Source organism: Mirounga leonina, unplaced genomic scaffold, assembly GCF_011800145.1.
Source record: "Mirounga leonina isolate KUSES-001 unplaced genomic scaffold, KU_Mleo_1.0 Mir_93, whole genome shotgun sequence".
NCBI lineage: Eukaryota > Metazoa > Chordata > Mammalia > Carnivora > Phocidae > Mirounga > Mirounga leonina.
This window is the reverse complement of record NW_023270854.1, coordinates 49,288,372-49,312,223: the sequence shown is the minus strand read 5'-3', so window position 1 is coordinate 49,312,223 and position 23,852 is coordinate 49,288,372. Positions and strand designations below refer to the sequence as shown.

The 23,852-nt window shown below is 34.5% G+C and overlaps 1 protein-coding gene across 3 annotated transcripts in view; it reads left to right on the top strand.

Moving 5' to 3' along the window:
- Window positions 1-23,852, top strand: part of THOC1 (THO complex 1) — a 53,818-nt gene that overhangs the window by 5,232 nt on the left and 24,734 nt on the right. For 2 of the 3 annotated variants that reach the window (XM_034996082.1, XM_034996084.1), the window contains exons 5-11: window positions 1,984-2,102; window positions 2,543-2,591; window positions 2,990-3,085; window positions 9,231-9,313; window positions 11,472-11,545; window positions 16,587-16,695; window positions 18,762-18,893. In XM_034996082.1, coding sequence (XP_034851973.1) covers window positions 1,984-2,102; window positions 2,543-2,591; window positions 2,990-3,085; window positions 9,231-9,313; window positions 11,472-11,545; window positions 16,587-16,695; window positions 18,762-18,893 — 662 coding nt within the window. The remainder of the gene's footprint in view (window positions 1-1,983; window positions 2,103-2,542; window positions 2,592-2,989; window positions 3,086-9,230; window positions 9,314-11,471; window positions 11,546-16,586; window positions 16,696-18,761; window positions 18,894-23,852) is intronic. The other variant, XM_034996085.1, reaches the window with a different exon arrangement.

Here is a 23,852-nt window from a genome sequence, read left to right as displayed (position 1 = left end):
TGTTTAGTGTCAGACACTTTACCGGTTAAAAAGTACAAAAATGCCTGCCCTTAGAAAGCTCGTAGTCTACATAAAAATAAACAAGCTATGGTAAATGCTATAATTTATTTATACTGTGCTTCAGAAGTATAGATGGGGTGGCCTGTTCAAAGGCATCAGGAGTTTTTTAGGTGCACTGATATTTACTGTGTGCTTTGAAAGATGGAGCAGGAATTTGCCACATGATAGAGAGGAGAAAGACTAGGTAGGTAGAAAAAGGCATTGTATACAAAACCATAGAAGTATCAACATAGCAAGGTGCTTGGGAACTGAAGAGAGAGTATCTGTGGACAAGGTTAAGGTGAAGCAGACGGCATTCAGAGGCTGGGGCACAGGTTGTGAAAAATGCTGGGAGATCACAGTATAGTCCAGTTCATCAGAATTACCAGTGAATCTCTGTTTTTAAATGAGATTGCAAAACCTTAGCTTAGTTTTACTGAATCAGAATCTTTGGGAGTGGAATCTAGGTAATTCTTAATTTCTATAATTGTGAGTTAACTTATATCAAACTATGTTGCAACTACAGGCAGGGAGTATGCCTCGCAAATCTTTTAGGTGTACAGGGCATATAGTATCTCAGAACCTTAAGTGGTGAGGGACTTCAGCAGTTGTCTAGCCTGGTCTCATCTCTGGTTATCCTGTCCCGCCTCTGTAATGTTCCTGGCAGGTGGTCATCCAGCATCTATGCCGATTGGATGGGGCTTACTGTTTTGATTTCTATTAGATAGTCTTGTCAGGTTTCCCTTGTATTGAGTTAAAATCTGCTTCCTTATGCCACCCACTGGTTCTTGGCAATTTCCCTCATATCACATTCCAGATGTGATCATACCAGTGCAGAGTAGAGCTGAATATATTACTTTCTTTTTTTGAACATACTATATTAACTGCAGTGTTTGGGGCTTACAGTGCTCCCTAGATACTTTCTTTGCGTGCAAGGCTTAAAAGGCTACTTTTCTTAAACACTTAACCAAGTGTTACTGTTACCTTAAAATAGAAGGAAGAATGAGCAGGGAGATGAACATATGTTTAGCTAGTCCAAATGACCTTTTCTTTAAAAAATGTTTTAATTTATTGCTTTAGTTAAGTAACATTGAATTTTGAAATAAACGACTTTTTACTATACCATTCTCTCCCCTGAAATGATGCTTTTATTTTAAATGTTTAATAGTTGAAATCAGTATAAAACTTTTTTATCTTTTTTGAAGGTAAATCACAAAGATATTTAGCAACATTATGGAACATTTGGAAATGAGCAAAAGGGAAAATACTACTCATTAATTCCTCTACTTTAAAAAACTACCATTCATTTTGGTATATGTTTTTTGTTTCTCTAGTCTTTTTAAAAACTTTTATTGTTGTAACCATAATAACGTACAGTTTTGAATCCTGCCTTTTTCACCTAACATTATATCATAAGCATTTTCCAAGTTATTATAGTCGTCATAACCATCGTTTTTAATTGGCTGCATTATATTCTTTTGAATAGCTTAGTGGTGAAGAAAACAGACTGTGGAGCCAGACTGCCTGGGTTCGTATCCCAGCTCTACCACTTACTGGCTCTATGGCCTTGGGCAAGTTATTTAACTTCTCTGTGTCTCAGTTTTCCCATTCTATAAACTGGAGGTAATATTATCTACCTCATAGGGTTATAAGGATTAAATGTGTTAGTATACGTAAAGCACTTAGTGTGCCTGACATATAGTAAATGCTCTAGAAGTGTTATCAAGAATTATCATCATCATTATTATTGAGTGCACATACCAAAAATTACTTAAGTATGTCCCATTTGGGGACTTTTAGGTTGCTTCCATTTCTTGTCTCTTAAAAATTTGTTAGGAGTGACTAAGTATATTGTTAAGATATTCTTCAGAATTATTTTGCATGGGCTATTTTACTGTACAGTTTTTTTTTAAACTTTTAAATTGGCTTGTGCTCCACTTGAAGGTATTTGTACCGCATCTACACCTTTTGTATTATTGGGAGATGTTTTGGATTGTCTTCCTTTGGATCAATGTGACACAATATTCACTTTTGTGGAAAAAAATGTTGCTACTTGGAAATCAGTAAGTGCCTTAGTTTCTTTTTCTGCTAACATTATGTTTCTGTCGATCCAGAGTTCAGAAGATAGTTTTGTTTTTTTTTTTTGCTTATATTTTAGTACTGCTGACTGCCAAAAAGTTTGTCCTTCTGAGGGAATTGTACTGCTATCTTGAGGGGGCCAAGTAAGAGTCATGGTGTAGAAAAAGTTGAAGTGCAGAATTTGAGTAGTAACAATTAATTTGAAAATGCACACTTTCACATGTTTAAAACAGTTACTTAGTATCATGTTTTGTTATATATGTGAACATATACTTAATTGAAAATGCTATTTGTGGGGGAAATAGTGAAAAGTGGCATAGTAGACTCAGTGCATGTCAGTGTTCTTTAATGTCTTACTTGCTGTGACTTATTGAAGAATGCAACAACTTCTGAACACTAGTGATAATTTCTGTCTTAATTTCAGAACACATTCTATTCTGCTGGGAAAAATTATTTACTACGTATGTGCAATGGTAAGTAATTCAATTGTAAATGATTTTTTTTTAAAACAAATGTGGCTAGTCAAACAGGTGGTTGAGTTAAACACAAGTGATAAAATTTTAAAAATAGATTAGTATTTTCATTTTTAAATAACATACTCATTTATTAAAACTGATCATTCACTTTAAATTAAACTTCCTGTTCTGGGTATAAACATAAAACCAAAAAAAAATTCAGTGAAGTTTTTCTTGCCCATGCTAAATTCGTTTTATTCCTAATTTTTTTGATGCTTTTTTGGAATAATAGTTTCTACTCCAATTTTGAGAACTGGTTTAGGGAAATAGTCTTGACAGACTGATTAACAAATTTGGGTATAGTTGTAATAAATGTAGAATGATTTCCTATAACCTTCATTTCCATATATTGTTAGATCTCTTGAGAAGATTATCAAAATCCCAGAATACAGTCTTCTGTGGACGAATTCAACTCTTTTTGGCCAGGCTTTTCCCTTTATCTGAGAAATCAGGTAAGTTTTTATACATTAAATAAATGCTTTGAAGGAAAATATTTTTCAGTTTTTAATGGATTAGAAGTTGCTCTGATGATAACAAGAAAAATGGCTCTATGGCCTTGGGCAAGTTATTTAACTTCTCTGTGTCTCAGTTTTCCCATTCTATAAACTGGAGGTAATATTATCTACCTCATAGGGTTATAAGGATTAAATGTGTTAGTATATGTAAAGCACTTAATGTGCCGGACATATAGTAAATGCTCTAGAAGTGTTACCAAGAATTATCATCATTATTATTATTGAGTTCTATAAAGTTGAAAGCATAGAAAATTGTCGCTTTATTTTCTTTTATTGGTTAATAGTTATACTGTTGCTAATGTATAATACAGGTAACCCTTAAAGTCATTGATTTTTTTTTTTGGAAGTATAGTTGACATATATTAGTTTCAGATGTACAACATAGTAATTTGACAGTTGGTTCTTTAAGTTCCAAGCTTATTAATAATAAAAATGTGTAGTTGAATCACACATATGTAGATATGAACTGTCATGCCTGTATTTCATTTTATAATGTAGGCCAATTTTTCTGCTTCCATTTTTCTCCCTCACAGTCACTACTGTTTAGGCACATTTATTTCCTTTCATTGCTTTTACCATTTTTTATTGTGAAATATAACATTCATATAGAAAAGTGCATAAAATAAATGTAGACTATAATTCCGAATTAAATCCTTGTGTAACCACTGTCGAACTTCAGAAATGGAATATAACCAGTTCTCCAGAGCCCTCCACATTCTGTTCACATATGCCAGATTTTAATACCTCTTTCCTTCAGTCTTCTTTCCTTAATATCAGGCTAATATACCACCTACTTCATATGTTGTTGTGAGGATTAAATGAATTAAAATACATGAATAGCTTACAACAGTGCCTGCATGTAGTGAGACCCATAGTATATGATGGCTGTGGTTTCTGTGTGTTTTCTTTTTTGTCATACTAGATCTGTGGGGTTTTTTCTTTCCTACTTAATGTGATCAAGATTAATTTAGATTTCTAAGTTATTTACTGCTTGTATTTCTGACCTTCTAGTTGTGAAAAATTTCCCCTTTAGACTTTTCTTTAGTGCAGGTCTATGTTTTGTCTGAAAATCTTTATTCTTGAAGAATGATTTCAGTAGGTAAAAGATTCTAGGTTGGCACTAGATAGAGGATTTCATCATGTGTGAGATAATCATTACTCTGCCTTCTGTCTTCCATTGTTCTCTAGACAACACAAATATCAGTCTAACTTCTTTGAAGATAATCTAGATTTTTTTTCTCTCTTTGCTCTTAAGATTTTTTTCTTTGTTTTGGGTTTTTGGTTGGTTTTTTTTTTCCAGTTGTACTATGATGTATCTTACTGTGGATTTCTTTATCATGTTTGAGATTTGTGGGAATCTTAAATCTGTGGATTAGTGTCTTTCATCCAGTTTGTAAAAATTTTAGCCATTATTTCGTCAAATATTGTGTATACCTCTTTCTTTTCTTTCTGGAACTCTGGTAAACATTATGATACCTTGTCCCTGTGTCCTCTGTCTCTTATTCTTTCTGTGTTTTCATCTATTTATCTCTGGCTGTTGCATTCTGAATAATTTCTTCAGAATAGTTTTCCAGTTCACTATCTTTCTTAAGCTATGAATGATCAGCTGCTAAATGAGTTTTTAATTTTAGTTTTTATTGTTATTATTTTATTTTTCACTTGTTGAAGGTCTTTTTTAAGTGTGCAATGTCACTTTCTAGTTTCTTATTCCCTGCTCATGTTTTCAAACTTGTGCTTTAGTTTTTTAACCAGGATAAGCATTTTTATGGATCTGATCATTCCAGTACCTTAAGTCTTTGTGGGTTTGTTTCTACTGTTCCTCAGGATGTCTTATCTGTTTGTGTATCTGGCTAGTTTTGGGTGTTATATTTGGGAAAATATTGAGGGATTAGTTTTGAGGCCTAGGATAGATACTTTTCTCCAGATAGAGTTTTCATTGCTCCTCTGCCAGGCACCTATAGAAGGTGGCTATCACCAGTCCGGGGTTACCTTAATTCAGCCCAGTTTAAGGCCTGTTATTCCTTCGAACATTGAGAAGACTTGGCGCTGAACTATAATTTGGTTTATTTTAATCTGAGGGTTATAGCCCTATAGGTTCTCAGCCTTGAAGATGGTTGGGGTGGGATTTATTAGATTCCCCACCTTTTGGGGGCCCAGATTTACTTTATAATTGTAGCTTCAGGAAGCTACGAAAAGGCTAGCTCAATTTTACAACTGATTCTTCTGTTTGGCAGATGTACTCAAGACAGAAGTGGCTTTAAGTATTGATGATGCATTGCTTATCTTACTTGCCTTCTGCATGTTTGCCACATATCCCTTACTTTCTTGTCAGCTCTTTACTGTTTTAAAAAAAAAAAAAACAAAAAACAAAACATTTTTTTACTTCATTGCCTAGAACAGCACTGTGAACATGGTTTATACCCTGTATATATCATTGCCTAATCTAAGGTCACAAAGATTTATTCTTGTGTTTTCTTATAAGAGATTTAGCTCTGTGGTCCATTTTGAGTTAATTTTTGTGTACGGTGTGAGGTGGGAGTCCAGTTTCATTCTTTTGTGTGTTAATACCCAGTTGTCCCTGCATCATTTGTTGAAAAAACTATTCTTTCCCCATTGAATTGGCATCTTACCTTGATGCCTTCAAAATACCAGGGTCAGTGGAACCTTAGGGTGTTGGCACTAACTCTTCCTCTGTAAACCTTTTTGTTCTTTTTTTGTCATACTACTGACTTTTGCTGTTAGTCTCAATTTTACTTCCTTAGGGAGCCTCTCTTTCAGCATCTAATCTAAACCTGCTACCACAGTCACCATTATCACCATCTGATTTCAAATCTCTTCTTAGCATTTAACACCATCTGGCATTTCCAGTGTGTTCGTGTTGTTTACTTCTTTGTTCTCTGTGCCTAGAACAATGCGAGACACCTAGTTGCTATTTAAATCTGTGATAAATGAAGACTTTTGTGAAACAAGTGTGCCCCCTCCTAATTACTAATTTGTAGTTTCTTTTCTGGAAGTTGTAGAAGACTTAAGAACAAGGTTTCAATTCTCAGCCTTTTTTTTTTCCCCTTGTTATCTCCAGCTTCCACTCTCATCCTTTTCTTTTCTCTTTTTTTTTTTACATTGTATAATCCAAATGTGGTTGTGATACGGCCTTCTTATAAAATGTAGCTGGATTTGGAATGTTAATTTTTTTTTTAAGGATATGTGAATTTCAGGAAAGGGAGGGGCCTGTAAATTTCCTTCCCTATAATGATCTTGTTAGACTTTTATAGCAAATTAAACTACTTTCATAAGGGGCATCTGGGTGGCTCCATCGTTAAGCGTCTGCCTTCGGCTCAGGTCATGATCCCAGGGTCCTGGGATCGAGCCCCACATTGCTTCTCCCTCTCCCAATCCCCCTGCTTGTGTTCCCTCTCTCAGTGTCTCTCTCTCTCTGTCAAATAAATAAATAAAATCTTTAAAATAAAATAAAATAAACTACTTTCATAAAATGAATTAAAAGTTTTCACATTTTTCTTCTTTTCTGGAAGAGTTGGAGTAATTGTTATTCTTTCTTTCTTGAATGTTTGGTAGAATTTACGAGTGAAAAAGCCACAATAAAGTTTTGTGGCTATGGATTTGATTTATGCAACAGATTTGGAACTATTCACACTTTTCATTTTTTCTTGAGACAGTTTTGATAACTTTTGCCCTGGGAATTTGTGAATGTTGTCTAAAATTTTAAATGTATGTTATTTATAGCTTTTTTTTCCTTTCTATATTTTTTTTTAATTGAAGTATAATTAACATAGTGTTTTGTTAGTTTCAAGTGTATGATATAATGATTCAGGAATTCTGTTACTCAGTGCTCATCAAGATAAGTGTACTCTTAATCCCCTTTATTTGTAGATCTCATCATTTTTTAAAGAACATTTTAGACCTCTTTTTCAATGTACAGCATTACTAAATTGGCGAAACATAGAGAAACCATTTTTTTCCTTCTCTTATTGACTGGTTGAAAAACTAATAACGTTGCTAAAGGTAGCTTTAGATGTTATATATCTTCTATAAATGATGTTTTTAAATTTAATTTCTAAATTATAAAAATAATATAACCTATTTCAGAAAATTCAGAAAATGAAGGAAAAAAGCTGTTTATGATTAATCCTACCTCCCTAACGTAAGCTAGGTTGGCATTTTGGGATATTTTCTTATACTATCTTTTTTAAATATTTGTAGATGCTTGACATTCACTAGGATATATCCCAAGACCTTCAAAAAGCCATTTCAGCATGTAATTTAGCTTGTGGTGAAGTATGACTGAAATTTTTGATGTAATTATGGGGTGTGCTATATTGAATAATAAATAGGGAGTAGACAAACATATTTTAAGTAGTCAGTGCTAAATGGGCAACCAGATTCATTCACTAGCTTAATGACTTGATCTAGCATAGTTTTTGTCACTTTAACTTTTTGTTCTGAAATATCTTTAGACTTAAAGAAGAGTTGCAAAGATAATAGCAAGAGTACCTAATGTTAGCCTTTTACATGATCACAGTGCAGTTACCAAAACTAAGAAATCAACATTGGTGGTACAGCACTGTTAACTATAGACTTTATTTGGATTTTTACCAGTTTTATGTTTTTCTTTTTTCTGTTTAGGGATCCCACATTGCATTTAGTTGCTACATTGCTTTACTCTCCCCAGTTTCAGTCTTTGCTTTTTTCATGACTTTGACACTTTTAAAGAGTACTGATCAGGTATTTTGCAGAATGCCCTTCAGTTTGTTTGTCTGATTTTTTTCATAATTAGATGGAAGGTATGGGTTTGGGGGAAGACTACAGAGGTGCTGGGCCCTTCTTGGTGCATCATTTCAACATGATATTGATATGTCTTATTGGTGGTGTTCTCCTCCTTGATCACCATATTTTTCTGTTGCTAAGTTACTATTTTTACATTTGTAATTAATATTTGAAGGGAAATACTTTGAGGCTTTGCAAATACTCTTTTTCTCCTTAGACCTTTGCCCACTAATTTTAGCATTCATCTGAATTTTGCCTATAGCAATAATTTTTAGATTGCCTTGGTGGTGGTTTTCTATTTCTCTTATGCCTTCTATATATATTACTTGGGATTCTTGAAAAGCAAAAGTTGTCTCCTCTCATTTATTTACTTATTAATTCAGTCATCTGTTTCAGTGTGAATTTGTAGATATTTTATTCTCTGGGTTATAGTCCCATAGTATAATTATTTAGTTTCTCGCTCAAATTGTTCTAGTTTTGCCCATTGGGAGCTCTTTCATGTTTTCCTGGTATGAGAAGAGAGTCTGGGGTCATCTTTTGTTTTCTCTACCCCACCCCTAGAATCACCCACTTCTCCAGAGAGCCTGATTCCTTTTATTTAAGAATGGTATTTAGAAGCCAATATCTGGGCCCCAGATCTGCTAATTACTAGTGGAATATTACTCCTTCTGGGTTCTGTTGGTGGACAGAGCTGGGAAACATATGTATATGTATACTAACCCATGTATGCATATACATCTTTATTTACTTCTGTATCTGCCTATGTATGTGTTTTTAAATGACCAACAACAAGAACCATGATTTCATACTGATACTTCTGAGTTTAATCCAGCACCAGTATTCCTGCTCATTTATAAGTTCTTTCTTTGACAGTGAGAAAGCTCTCATTAGCTAAAGTATATTTACTGTATATGTTGTTATGCAACATACACGGTATTGATTATATGTATATACAACATATATAATATTGATAAATACAATTTTTATTTGTGCTTCAGTGAAATTATAAATTACTATGTATTGCACTCTGAAATTATTCTAGACTATTCATTAATAACAAGGACAACTATATTTGTTATAATGTATGTAGAATTGTGGATACTCTAAAGGCACCTTAAAGAATGACTTTTAGAAAGGATTTGAAAATCAAGTGTGGTGGTATTTCTGACTTGATCTTTTGTTTAATTATGGATTTATCATTTTATACATTTTGGTTATATGACAACAAAGTTATAGTCTTAAGCTTAGTTGTTTGGTGGAATTGCTTTGAAAATCTTTTTTTTCTTCTTCTATTTAATAGGTCTTAACTTGCAGAGTCAATTTAATCTGGAAAACGTCACTGTTTTCAATACCAATGAGCAGGAAAGCACCCTGGGTCAGAAGGTGAGGCTGATAAGAAATCTAACCTTATAAACGAAAACTTATAAATATCTAATTATATTTATAAGTGTATTACTAAGATAACTCCTGTGAATGGGTCTTCTAAGTCACCGAAAAATTTAAAAGCCTTTGTTTCTAACTTATAGAAATAATGTGTGTTCTGTGTAGAAAATGCACACAAAATAGAAATATTTAAAATAGAAAGTACAACTACCCCATAATCTAAGGCCCCAAAGATAACTACTCTTAGCATGGTCTATCTGTCTTTACAGGACTTACTGTGTGTGTAGTTTTATTCCAAAAATGAGGTCATACAATACATATTGTTCTGAAATTCACTTTCTTCTTTTAACAGTATAAAATGGATGCATTTCTGTATCAGTACATTTAGATCTTAGTGTTTTAATGGTTCATGTTAAGTTTTCTAAGTGGATATTTATCATAATCCTGTCAGTGGGCATTTAGATAATTTCTAATAGTGAAAAATGGTTAACAGCATTACAATGAATAGTACTGTATATATCATTGCTAAATTATGCAGGTGTTTCCTTAGGATAAATTCCAGTAAATGAAATTGTGTCAAAATGTGTGTGATATCAGATTTTGATAGCTGTTGACCAGTTACTTTTCAAAAAGGTTGTACTCATTTATATCATCACCAGTGGCACTTGGAGAATGCCTGCCCATTTTCCCACAGCATCACGCCAACCCTGGGAATTACCAATTTTTAAAAATTTTTGCTTAATTGATAGATACTTGAAAAGTAAATCCTTGTTTTGACTTACATCCTTGGTTATTAGTGAAGTTGAGGGACCTACAATATGTTTATTGGAATTTATTTTTCTTCTGTGCCAGTTAGAAGCAATGAGGAAAAAAATTACCTATTCAAGCCATTTGCCCATTTTACTTTTGCAATGTCTTTTTCTTACTGATGTGTAGAAGCTCATATTGAATATTATTAATTCATTGCCTACCTGTTTGTTGATTTTTTTTTTCTCGGTTTATAGCTTTTCTTATAACTTTATTTATGGTGTCTTTGCTGTATAGAACTTTTAAATTTGGATAGAATATTAATGTTTGTTGGTCTTTTGTTTAGTTGTTTCTGGTCTTGTGTCATGCTAAAGGCTTCCACTCCAGAAGAATATATAAGCCCTTTTGTTTTCTTTTGATGCTTTTATGGTTTATTTTTTCTTTTAAATCTTTAATCCAGCATGAATGTTGGTATATGGAATAGGTTGAGTTATAATTTATTTTTTCCAAATAGTGAGCCAGTTATCTCAGAACCATTTGTTAAATAATCCATATTTGCCCACTGATTTTTTAAAAGAACATCAGGTATAATCAACTTTATTTTTAAAGATTATTTATGGTATATCCAGAAGACAGTACAGAGTTGGCAAATTTCTGGACATTCAATACTTGTTCTTCATTTAGGAACAAGTTATGAAGTTTTAAAAATTATCAATTAGATATAACTAATATCTCACTGTAAATTAGATTATCTTATATAATTTGTTCCTTTAAATGTAATTATTATCAATTTAGAAATGATGTTGACTTAAGATTTTAAAAAATTTTGTCTTTCACTGATACGTATCTTTTGGTACTTCTTGGACTATTTCATGTAAACTTGTTATTTTGAATTTCTCACTATAGAGCTAGACACTCAGCGAATCCTGAAGTGTTCCCCAATAATAAGAGTTCTCTGCTGGGTTGGGGAGAATTTCTATGGTCAAATTAAAGTTGGGGACAAATACTTAAGTATACTTTGAGTTATTTACTGCAATTCTTAAGAGTTCTTAATATACTAATGATCTTCTCAGTTCTCTAAAAGGTCATTGTAATATATTTCTAAAATGTATTTTGCTGTAGACCGTTTATTCCCATAGAGAATCTACAGAACATGTTTGGAGAAATACTGATTTAAAACTTTCTACTATATCTTCATGACTATCTTATATCTTTGTCATATTGCTCTTGAGGTCTCAGATCCTTGTCACATAGAATTGCCATTGCCTTAAAGATTAACTGTAGGTCTAGACAGAAGTGCAACTAGATTTCTCTAACAGTGTTTGTCTAGTTATGTGTGAATGATATTATTCCAGCGTGTCTTCTGCCTGACAACTGCTTTGTGACAGACTGTACATTTTTTTAAATTTAGCACACTGAGGATAGAGAAGAAGGAATGGATGTAGAAGAAGGTGAAATGGGAGATGATGAAGCTCCAACAACTTGGTGAGTTTTAGAAGTTCAGAGTTCGTGATTTATAAAACTGGTACCTTAATGACTTATCAAGTACTAGTATCAGCATATACACAAAAGAAGGAAATTATGCTTAGAGATTTCTTTTATTTGTATCTTTTATGTATATTACTTAAAATTATAAATCCTAAATCACTAATAGGCTCTGTTAGTTGGTTTCTAAATTACATGCAGACAGTTCATTATTTACATGGCCTACTTTATGCATATTCCTAACATTTGGAAAGCCAACCATAGGCAACCTAGGCACTCCTCCCCTTTTTCCTTGCATTTAACTTTGTGGACCCAGTGCCTCTGGATAATGGGAGCTGAGTTTTTAATGAAGTAGGAGGAATAAGTAACCGCCTTTCCGTCTTCTCCCCTTCCCACTCCCATCTCCTGTTTCCTATTTCATCTGCTAACTCTGTGCTTTCTTTTCAAATAATTTCTTCCTAATGCTGATTAGAAGCAATGAGGAAGAGAAAAAGGGAGTTATGAAGGAAAATTTTCACTTCCAGGTGTCTGAGGTGACAAAAGTTATCATCCGTTGCAATTGAATTTCTGGAGGATCAAGAAGAGTTTCCAGGGGTGCCTGGGTGGCTCAGATGGGTTGAGCATCTGCCTTCGGCTCAGGTCATGATCCCAGAGTCCTGGGATCAAGCCCTGCATCGGGCTCCCTGCTCAGCGGGAAGCCTGCTTCTCCCTCTCTCACTCCCCCTGCTTGTGTTCCCTCTCTCGCTGTGTCTCTCTCTGTCAAATAAATAAATAAAATCTTAAAAAAAGAAGAAGAAGAAGAGTTTCTAGTATCTGCAAAGGGAGACACATTCCTGGCATCCCAGATTTCAGATCAAACACATATCTCCAAAGAAGCATTGAGAGTAGTGTGGCTCCAGGCTGGATTCCAGTCCTAGTCGTGTAACCTTAAGCAAGTTACCTAACTTCCCTGCAACTCAGTTTCAGTGTCTTTAAAATGTAGTAATGCCACCTACCTGCTTGTTGAGATTATTAAATGAGATGCTGCTTGGACATGGTCTGTTAAGGTACAACGTAGTTATCCTTATTGTTACCATAGTTGTTGATGTTACATATAGTGATATATGGAAAGCGCTAGAACAGTGTTTATTCAGTAGCTATTATTACTAGCTATAGATCTGTGTTTTGGGTTTGGTTTTATTTTAAGACCTATTTGTTCATGTACATTATGGATAGAATATACTTTTGGTGTCTGGCCTGAGCAGCATAAAGGACCAAGGTAGTAGGCTCCAACATAACAGGTCACCTGAAATATAAAAAGAGCCCCCAAAGACAAACTGCCCAGTGCAGTTTTGTCTAGTTAGACTTTGCTGAAGCCTTTATAGATATGTCAGCCCCATTAATTGTTCGTAAGCTAGTCCCAATTGCAGAAAAATCACTTAAACAGGATTCAGCATTCAGCTGTCTCTCAGTCTGTCACAATCATTATATTTTCTCTTTCTTTTTGTCCTTTTTTTTGTTGAAATGAAGTTGACATACAATATTACATTAGTTTCAGGTATACAACATAGTGATTCAACATTGTACACATTCGGAAGTGATTACCAGGATAAGTCTAGCTACCGTCTGTCAATCATACGATTACAATATTGTATTTTTGACAATATTCCCTATGCTATACTTTACATTCGAGTGACTTACTTATTTTAAAACTGCAAGTTTTGCCTTTTAATCCCCTTCACTATTTTTTGAATGGAGACAGAGATTGGGAAATTACTTTGTGACCAGCTGTATCACCAGATTGTCTTAGGCACTGTAATTTACAAAGAGCACATTACCCATGTATCTACAGTATGAAGGCCATTTCAGATTTGGCTCAACTACACCAGTAAAAAAATTTTGTATTAAAAAAAAAATTCCAATGTAATGTTCTATAAAATCACTAATTCAGCATTTAAAAAAATATGTCAAGTTGCAGAACATCTTGGTTAAAATAGTTACAAAACATTCTATTTTTAGACAGTAACTCTCATCTTAATTTGTTATGGTTTGCATATATAATAAGTAATCACATTTGCTTTGTGTGGATAAATACAGAATCCAGATGTATCTGTGGAAAGGTGAAGTTAGAAGGCAAATTGCAGTGGGTCAGAACATTAAAGGGGGGTAAAGAAGTGGTGACATTGAGTGTAGACTGCTCTTTCAAGATGTTTAGACGTGAAGGAAAAGCCATGGAGGCACAGCATGGATTGGAACTTTCAGAGGAGAGGATTTTTTTAAAATGTTAGTGCCTCAACTATAAAAGTTTCCTATTAACTTCCTGTTCCTATATTAATACTACTTTAAAATTTCCTCTGTGAAGCACCTCAAATAAATACTAGGCCAACTAAAAATAAAAGATCAGAAGCTTTTACAAGTAGGAGATGATAATTAACACCTTAGATTATTGTTAGTTATCGAGCATTAAATTAAGATGTGCGTTTTCTGGCAACTGAGACAGTAATGGAACATATAATGGTTACGTAATTCTCATTATCTGATTAGAGGTAGTGTCCCATTTCTTAACAGGCAAACTTTCCTTGTACTGCATTTCAGGAGGTGTTTATTATATTCTTATATGTGGTAACTGAGTAACATTGTGTGTGCATATAACAATTATATATAAAACTATATAAAATCTTCAAAAGCAGTTTTGTTTCAAAAACGTTAAGTGTATGGAACTACCCATATATCAGTTACAGTATTATTTCATGGGTGTAAATCATTTTATATGTGGCTTTTTCTTTTTCCAATTTACTTGCACATTTTGGAAAATATTCCTTTTGTGGCTTTGGTTTTTTGGTGTGTGTGGCTTTTTTTTTTTTTTTTTAACTTGATCTGTAGAAAACCCAGACTTATAATCTTGTTATAAATCAATGAAATCGCTTCAGTTATAGAAAATAGTTTATATCAGTTGATGTCCAGATCATTGTTTTCCTGTTTTCAGAGTTGTTACTAGGAAAGAGTGTAGAAAGAGTGAAAGTTAACATGCCCATTAGATTCTTTCAAATACTGCTGGTTCTTGATAAAACTTTTGGCAGGAGCTGGATTTTGGTCATTTGGTCATTTGGTCATTGGTCATCAGTATTCTTCATTATTGATTTGAAACAAGATCCACATGTTTCAAATACTAGTAATTGCTCTAGCAAAGTTAGCGTTTTTTTATCAAAATTAGCTAGCTTGCTTAATTATTTACCTTTATACGTAATTCAAAGCGACTGTAATCTGAGTAAGTACCTAAGCATAATTTCAAGCCTCTTTTGTAAAATAAAGTGCATGCACTCTGTGCCTGCTATTTCCTTGCAGACCAAGGGCTTTTTCAATTATTATCAAGTTCACAGCTTTGTTCCAGACAGTTAACAGTTGTCAGAAGTGTGAATGTAAGATAAGTGATCTGTTATTATGTGTTTGGATGTATGTGGTTTTTAAAAATTGATATGGCAATTAATATAAATTTAATAAAATTCTTTGAATAGGTATTTTATGATACCACTTGTAGTTTGTAATCTTAACCATATGTGAATTAGAGTCATACAGTGAGAATGTTCATCAAATGTGCTTCCATATGTTATACTAAACTACTTTTCCCTTTGTCATTCTTAACTAATGCCTTTTCAAACATTTTTGTAGAAAACTGATTTTTACACTAGCAAATTATTTTTTGCTTTTCTACTCTAACCTTCCTTTATATAAAGTAAGGCATTTTTCAGAGTTTTAAACATTACCCTCCCCCCTCAAAAAAACTTAAGTACATGACAAAAATCATACTCATTTTACTTTACTATAATCCTTTAAAATGCATTATGATATGGCCCCCAATACTCCTTAGTCATTAAAGTAGTTTTAAATATATCCATCTCAAAGATGAAGAGTGGAAGATTACTTACTTCCTATTATTCACCAGAATAGAGAAGATAAGACTCTTAATATCATAGTGATCGTTAAACCCCCTTCCTGTTTCCCACATGAAATTACAGTCTTTCTTGGATGATGTTTAGAAAAAAATGCTAACTAATCCATAGATTCAGTTTATTAAGGTTTATTTAGAAAGAATAGAAGGTAGTACACAATTGTGTTTACAAATAAAATTAATTTTACAGAGGTGATGTTGAAAACTTTTGTGGATATTTGAAGATACGAAATAGTCAATACCTAAAGCATTTTTGATAATGCTGTTTTGAATGATACAGAAGATTTTGTTAAAAACAAAAATCTTTTGGGTAAAAAAGTCTGAAATGTTTAACTTTTAAAATTAAAACGTAATATAATTTTGGTAAATTTAAAAATTAAAAGAACGTATTGACACTGCAGATTTTTAACAGTGAAATTGCAAGTTGAATTAGTAGTGCTGTAATAAAGACACTAAAGAAAAGGCTTATTTTTATAATACTGAGTTGATATGTATTTTACATATTTGTGTCACACTGTGGCTTTTAGCATTGGTTCCAGGTGACATTAGCTTAAACAATGTGGAAGTTGATTTCTTCTTTATGGAAAAGTCTGGATACAGGCAGTTCAGAGCTGGGAGATTGTCTAGGGACCTATGTTCCTCCTAAATTCTTGTCCCACCATCTCTTAGTGTTTGCTTTTTCTTTCTATAGTCCATGTGGCTCATCATCATATCTGCATTCTGGCCAGCAGAAAGGGAAAAAGGAAAATGGTAAAATATGGCCCAAAATTTGCACATATGACTTCTACTCCCAACCAGCCAGAATTTAACTATGGGGCCACACCTAGCTGCAAGAGAGGTTGAGAAACAGTCTTTAATTCTGAATAATCATGTATTGGGCCACAATTCAGGGGTTCTATCACTCTAGATAAAGTGGGTCTTGTTAGGGTCTATGAATCCCCTGAAATTGTTTATAAAAGTTTGTATAAGTATGAATATGCACTTCTGTGGGGAAAGGAGCTATAGCTTTTGTCAGCTTCTTAAAGGGGTGTATAACTTAAGAAAAGTTAGGAGCACTTAGATATTTCTAAAAGAACTTAAGTGATTTCTTTAACATAACATTTATTTTATTAGCTCCATTCCGATTGATTACAACCTGTATCGAAAATTCTGGTCACTTCAGGATTACTTCAGGAACCCTGTGCAATGCTATGAGAAGATTTCATGGAAAACTTTTCTTAAGGTGAGTTGCCAATCATAGACTACCCAAAACCCAGTATTTTACAGTTAATGGCAGAGGCAAAACTTGACTCTTATCCAGCATGCTTTTTATTATATAATTTTACCTCGTACATTTTTATGCCTATTTCATAATGTTAAACCACTGATTTTGTGGAGTAGTTTATAAATGACTTAGGGATTTAAAAGTTCATAATTACAGCCTTGGGTTTTTTGTTTGTTTCTACACAGTATTGTCAACATGAATTGATGAATTTTTGTCGAATATATTGTCTTGTCTTTGCACAAAATTATTTCAAGTATCCTGTTAGAACAAGGGTTGCAAACTAATGGCCATGGGCCAAATCCAGACTTTGCCTGTTTTTGTAGACAGTTATATTGGCACACAGCCATGCTAATACTTGTAGCTGTTTGTGTGCTGTAATGGCAGACTTGAGTAGTGTAACTGAGACCATATGAGCCATATAGCCTATGAAAATTAATAGAAGGAAACCTCATTTAAAATGGAATCAGGAGTGGGGCGCCTGGGTGGCTCAGTTGTTAAGCGGCTGCCTTCAGCTCAGGTCATGATCCCAGGGTCCTGGGATCGAGCCCTGCATCTGGCTCTCTGCTCAGCGAGAAGCCTGCTTCTCCCTCTCCTACTCTCCCTGCTTGTGTTCCCCTCTTGCTGTCTCTCTCTCTGTCAAATAAATAAATAAAATCTTTAAAAAATAAAATAAAATAAAATGGAATCAGGAAGCCAGCAGGGAGACTCTCACATTCAGCACTAGTTGTCATTTGCAGAGCCAGCTGGAAGAGATGGACCTTGCCAGTCAAAGTACTTTACTATCCCAACAGAAGAAAGGAAGATTTCTTCCTGTCCCAGCAACAGCCCAGCCAATGAGAGGCAGTCACAGCTCAGCCAATGAGAAGCCACCATACTTGGAACTCCCAGTTTACTCCAATGGACTTTTAGTTTATAACAGCCCCTCCTAACTCCTCCTTTCCTCTATAAAAGAGCAGTCGTCTTTGTTTTCCCGGACCTGCAGCTTGCTTGTCCCAGATTACAATTCTCAGCTATTCCGAAATAAACACATTTTTTTTGCTGGTGAAATAACTGGCGGTTTAATTTTACTTTAAGAGATTTATTTTAGAGAGAGGGGGAACATAAGCAGGAGAGGCAGAGGGAGAGGAAGAAAGGATCTCAAGCAGACTCCACCCTGAGCACAGAGCCTGAGGTGGGACTCGATATCAGGACCTTGAGATCATGACCTGAGCTGAAACCAAGAGCCAAATGCTTAAGACTGTACCACCCAGGCGCCCCTGGTAGTTTTATTTTTAAGGTTAACAAGCTTATGGGCACCTTGGCAGGCTCAGTCAGTAGAGCATGCTACTCTTGATCTCAGGGTTGTAAGTGCAAATCCCACTTGGGGTGTAGAGATTACTTAAAAATAAAATCTTAAAAAAAAAAATAAAGTTTAACGTACTATCAGGAAAAAAAAAACTGGGTAGTTCTTGTTTTATAAGAATTCTCTATATTTCTTTTACTTGGCTACTTAAATATCAGTGATCCTTTTTGGTTGTAGTCAAAATCCAAGGTAAATAGGTAGCTCTTAAAAGTAGCACGGTATGTGTTCAGATTAAGTGATGAGTGAGAAATCCAGAATTGTTCCCCAACTGGGGGAACAAATCCGATAGGATTTGACATCATTGTTTTATTTGGTCACAGCGTTTAGCACAAGAAATGCTTGAGCATTTTCCACAGCTGGTTAAACATCTAATTTCACTGGTAAATTTCTGTGTACTTTCGAAGCATTACTTTCTCTGTTTGCCGCTTACACAAACTGCATAAGAAATTACCTTTTTTCAGGAGTAGAGAGTTTATTCCTACTTTGACAATACCATGAACTCTTCATACCAAGTAGTTTTAATCCCATTTTGCCATCATAGTTTTTTCTTGTTTAATGTGCTTTACAGTGTGCATACGTGGTTAACTATGAGTAAATTCTAGGTATTTTGACATAGAAAGGCACTAAAAAAATTATTGGGCAACAATGCCAAATAAAACTAATTGGTATTTCTACTTTGCAGTATTCTGAAGAAGTTCTAGCTGTTTTTAAGAGTTATAAATTAGATGACACTCAGGCCTCCAGGAAAAAGATGGAAGAATTAAAAACAGGAGGAGAACATGTATATTTTGCAAAATTTTTAACAAGTGAAAAGGTATAAATTTTTCTTTTTTACTAAGCATAATAAATAGTGGTCTTTTTTTCTATTTAACTGATATTTTTAAGTTAAGTTTCATAGAAATGTTTATTTTTGGTTAAAGCTGATAAGTATTAGTTTGAGAGTCCTGTGAATTCCTTGCACAAGTAAGACTAATTTGATTCCAGAGGTGAAAGAAATTGTTCTGCATTGTCTGTTTTGTAGGCTTATTTTGCAGTTTAATTGTTTTTAGGTGTATATATTTTGAACCTCGAGTTAGGATTTAATTTGCATTTATGAAAACAATATTTTGTAATTAGTTTGTCATTTAGGTACAAATAAGGGGTTTAAACATTCCCTGATAATTTTATTTATACAGTTTAATCAGTAAATTTTGTTCAGATACAATGCTAAGGGATTATGTAAATTTTCCAGTCAAAATGGCACATTAAGTGTATGTTTTGACTTACTCCCTTTGCTCCAAACACATAGAAATGGGAGGTAAAATATAAAAGGAGAAAACCGGGGCGCCTGGGTGGCTCAGTCGTTAAGCATCTGCCTTTGGCTCAGGTCATGATCCCAGGGTCCTGGGATCAAGCCCCGCATCGGGCTCCCTGCTCCGTGGGAAGCCTGCTTCTCCCTCTCCCATTCCCCCTGCTTGTATTCCCTCTCTCGCTGTGTCTCTGTCAAATAAATAAATAAAATCTTAAAAATAAATAAATAAATAAATAAATAATGAGAAAACCAAAAGACAAAGCTGGCCCTCCAGAAACAAGAAAAATATCTTAATGGACTAGAAACACCAAGTAGTGAGTGAAACTGAAGTCTCGGGCCTGCTGGCCTCATCCCAAGCAGGTGGTGGCACCCAAGAGTTTGGCTACAAGTGATAGACACCAGTGTGTTTCATGTGGGACCAGGGACCAGAGCCAGATTCATTGCTTGAAGCCGGGAACTGGGGTGGAACTTTACCCACTTTTGAAAAGAAGCTAAGAAAAAATGTTACCAATCTTCTGCCCAGGGCTGTGGATTCATAGGAAGCTGTGGGTGAAGGGATAACAAAGACACAGCTTTGTGTCAAGCTTTGTGTCAGCTTGCTCTGGACTGGATATATGATATACATAATATACCAATGAAATAGTTGGCTTCAGAAATTCATCACAAGACTTTTTCCAAACTTGATTCCAGGGGCTCTGGTGGAAGCAAATGCAAAACTACTGACAAGAAAGGATGTACACAGGGAGAAAGAAGAAGTAAACAAAGCAAAAGGCTCTCATTCAAAACTCTGATACATTGCAATTCCAAAATTCATAAAGAAATTCAATACTAGGAAGGATCACCAACCAAATCAACTATTGGGATATACATATATTTATTCCAGATAGATGGCTTGACCATGACTTTAAAAACTTTAAAATAAATGTTTTAGATAATCAAAGAGATAATTGATGATCTAGCATCCACTGAGAATGAATAAATTGTGAAACTGAAACAGGCAGAAATGAAATAGAATGGTTGAATATGACAACTAATTGAGAGACTTAGATATGAAAAATGTGATCATCAAAACCAAAGCAGAATATACAGAATTAGGGCGCCTGGGTGGCTCAGATGGTTAAGCGTCTGCTTCGGCTCAGGTCATGATCCCAGGGTCCTGGGATCGAGTCCCACATCAGGCTCCCTGCTCCTTGGGAGCCTGCTTCTCCCTCTGCCTCTCTCTCTCTCTCTGTCTCTCATGAATAAATAAATCAAATCTTTAAAAAAAAAAAAAAGAATATACAGAATTAAACTATAGATTGGATATAGATGAAATGAGAACTAGTGACCAGAAGATAATGATAAGAAGTTCACCTAGAACACACAGAAACGGGGGTGGGGTTTGTTAACTTGAAGGAGCAGTTAAGAGCAATGCATGGTCGATTGTGAAATTCCAGCAAATATCCAATAGGATTTTTAAAGAACAAAATAGAGGGAATGGTGGGAAAACTATATTGAAAAGAATTAAAGGTAATACCAAGTTCTCAGATTAAAAATATGCTACAACTACCAGCAGAATAATGAAAGTTAAATTCATACTTCAATACATCATGCTATAACTCCAGGGATAAAGAGAAAACCTTAAAAACCACCGAAGGGGGGAAAAAAGACAAATATACTAGAAAGGACAGAAGACAGTGAGGAATTATAGTACTAAGGGGAGAGGACAGGACTATCAATCTAGAATTTCATACCCAGCTAAATGCATTCAAGACTATGGGCAAGATACACATTTTCATTGACCAGGAAAACATACCACTCAAGACCCTCTTTTTTAAAAACTACTAAAGGATGTTCTCCAGGAAGAAAGAAATTGAACCTGAAGAAAGGAGTGGGATACAGAAAGCAGTCGTGACCACAAAAATGGAAAAACAGTAAATTTATTGATTAAAAACAAAACTGTCATAAAAACTGATTTTTAAAAATCCTATTGTGGAATTTAAACTAGATGACAATAATAACATGGGAAGGAAAAACAGATGTTTAATGAGCAATTTAAGCATATACTTCAATCTTCATAATCTTCTGGAGGAGGAAAGAAATACTGAATAACTTTAGACTTCATCATAGGTATTAAAAGAGTACCACCAAAAGAAAACAACCTGTAGCTCTTAAACAGCAAAGAGCTAAAAGGGGCACAGGAAGGAATATAGACTATTTTGTAAACCCAACTGATAGCAGGAAGGGAGGGGGAAAAAAAAAACCAAAACAGAAAGGTAGAAATAAATCCAAATATATCAGTAATAGCAAGTGTAAACAGATTTAAGACAGATTATCAGAATGGATTTTTTTTTAAATCTGGCCATATTTATTAATTGAAACATATAAAAACTCTTTGGTTGAATAAAGAAATTTTTGTTTTACCCTATTTAGAAGAGGGGAAGAAAATCCCAAAGCTCTTCTAGCTTTAACAAAGAACCTTCCTAAAGACACACTTCAGAAAGCTTAGATGTCTATTTAAATAATACTGGGGCAAAAAAAACTTCCAAAATAAAACCAGTGAAAGTTCTGTATACTTTTTAGGAGTTACAAGTAACATTTTTCAGGACATGACAGCTGCTTCAAAACTCTGGATGTTGTTAAAGTTCTTTGTATAAATAACATTTCCAAGGACATTTTAATAATAGAAAACAACAAGAATACACACTTTGAGAGAAATCTCCACATTGGAGTATAAAATCTGTGCCTTTGTACTGGTTTCCATTTACCACTTGCTCTCAGAACTGGCTCTCTGAGTCGTTTCTTTATTGACTCTGGAGATTTCTTTGACTAGCAGTTAGGAGAACATGAGCTTTCCAGGGTTAAGCTCTGGAATTCTGTTACTTAACACCATGAGGGGTAAAAGCAGCTTTGAGAAGCTTCATACTTTATAATATGGAAAAGAGGAAAGGCACAGAGAATTGTAACAAAGAGAACGTGAAGCATGTAATGTTTTGTATCTTCAGTTTTCTTTACTGCCTCTTAAGCAACAATTTTATCTTAAATTTAGATCTGTATAAGAACCCTTCTTGCACATTCTTCATATTTTTACAGTGTATTTCCAGTGTTTACTACTCAGTATCCAAGTGAAAATATGTGTAGTGCACTACCTGTACTTTTAATGAAAAGTATGCACCATTTTATAAGTTTTCCTGTTCCACTGAAAGAAGCCTTCCACATCTCTATAATACTTTACATGATGTTTTAAATCCATTTGATATACTCGCACATCTAATGGGAATGTTATTACCCAGAAGCATTGTGTTTTGCTTACATGAATGTGATCATACTTTTCCTTAGGGAGGGAGAATCAGTATCAGTGCATGGAAAGGATGATACAACCTTTAGAGTTCTAGACAGGCCAGTTATATGGTAACCACAGGTAGGCATGGGTTCTACAAATAAAGTAGGTGTCTTTGTAAGTTATCATACCTTCTTTCTCAAAGAGGGATATCTCCCCTAGAAACAAGTGGTATTGTAATTTTCAAGGACCACTTTTTTATGCTGCCTTGGGTATGATTGCAAACACTAAGTTCTAACAACACAGTTTTCTTGTTAGCATAGTAAAATAATTCAACAATAGCAGTCACTAAATGTAGTGCTGAGGACTTTGGGGTTTTTTGTTTCTTTTTGGTTTTTTTGGTGGAGAAGTACCTGTTCCTTAAGATTGGTCCAGAGTCATACTCAGAAATATTTAAGGGAGAATTTCACCTCTAATTGTCCAATTTATCATACCCACGTGAAAGGCACTGGTATTATAGAGATTCCTCCTTCAGCACTATGTAGCATGTAAAAGCAGAACCAACATTTTAAAATATTTAAGTACCATGATATTAACATGATAGTTAAAAGAATGTATTCTGGTATCTTTGAGTTCTCATAGAAAAGAGTACTACTAGTAACTAGGTGTAGACATCAGGATTGCCCACTTCTTCACAGCACTAACTCCTGTTCCCTGTACAGTTGAGACTCAGTTTCCAAATGGAAAAGATCAGGTGGAATATTTGGCAGCCAGCAGTTACCAGGGTGGCTGCCCAGAGTCCCAAACTCTACTGATCCTAGTGTGGTCATTAAGGCCATTCTTGTTCATGGAGAAAAGAAAATTAACAACCTGCCCAGACTCTGCTTTGTGTGCAGAACTCTCAAAGACTTTTGGTCATTTAAAAAAGCATTCCTGGCAGAAAGTTGTTCTGCCTTAACTTTTTTGTACTTTCTGTATCCATTTGAGAGGTATCCGAGGTTGAATCTTTGCAGTGAATGCAAAGATGGGTGTATTCCTTTATGACACATATTACAGCTTACTTAGGAACAAACAGCCTAATCCGTATCCTATAATTTTGTCTCATTAGTTGTTTCATGGGAGCCTCCCTTTAAACAGGTCTGGGAAGTTTTTGGACAGCTCTAGAACATGGCTTAGTTTTCTTTGTCTGCAGGCCAGAGATAGAGCCAGCTCTCCAGCAAATT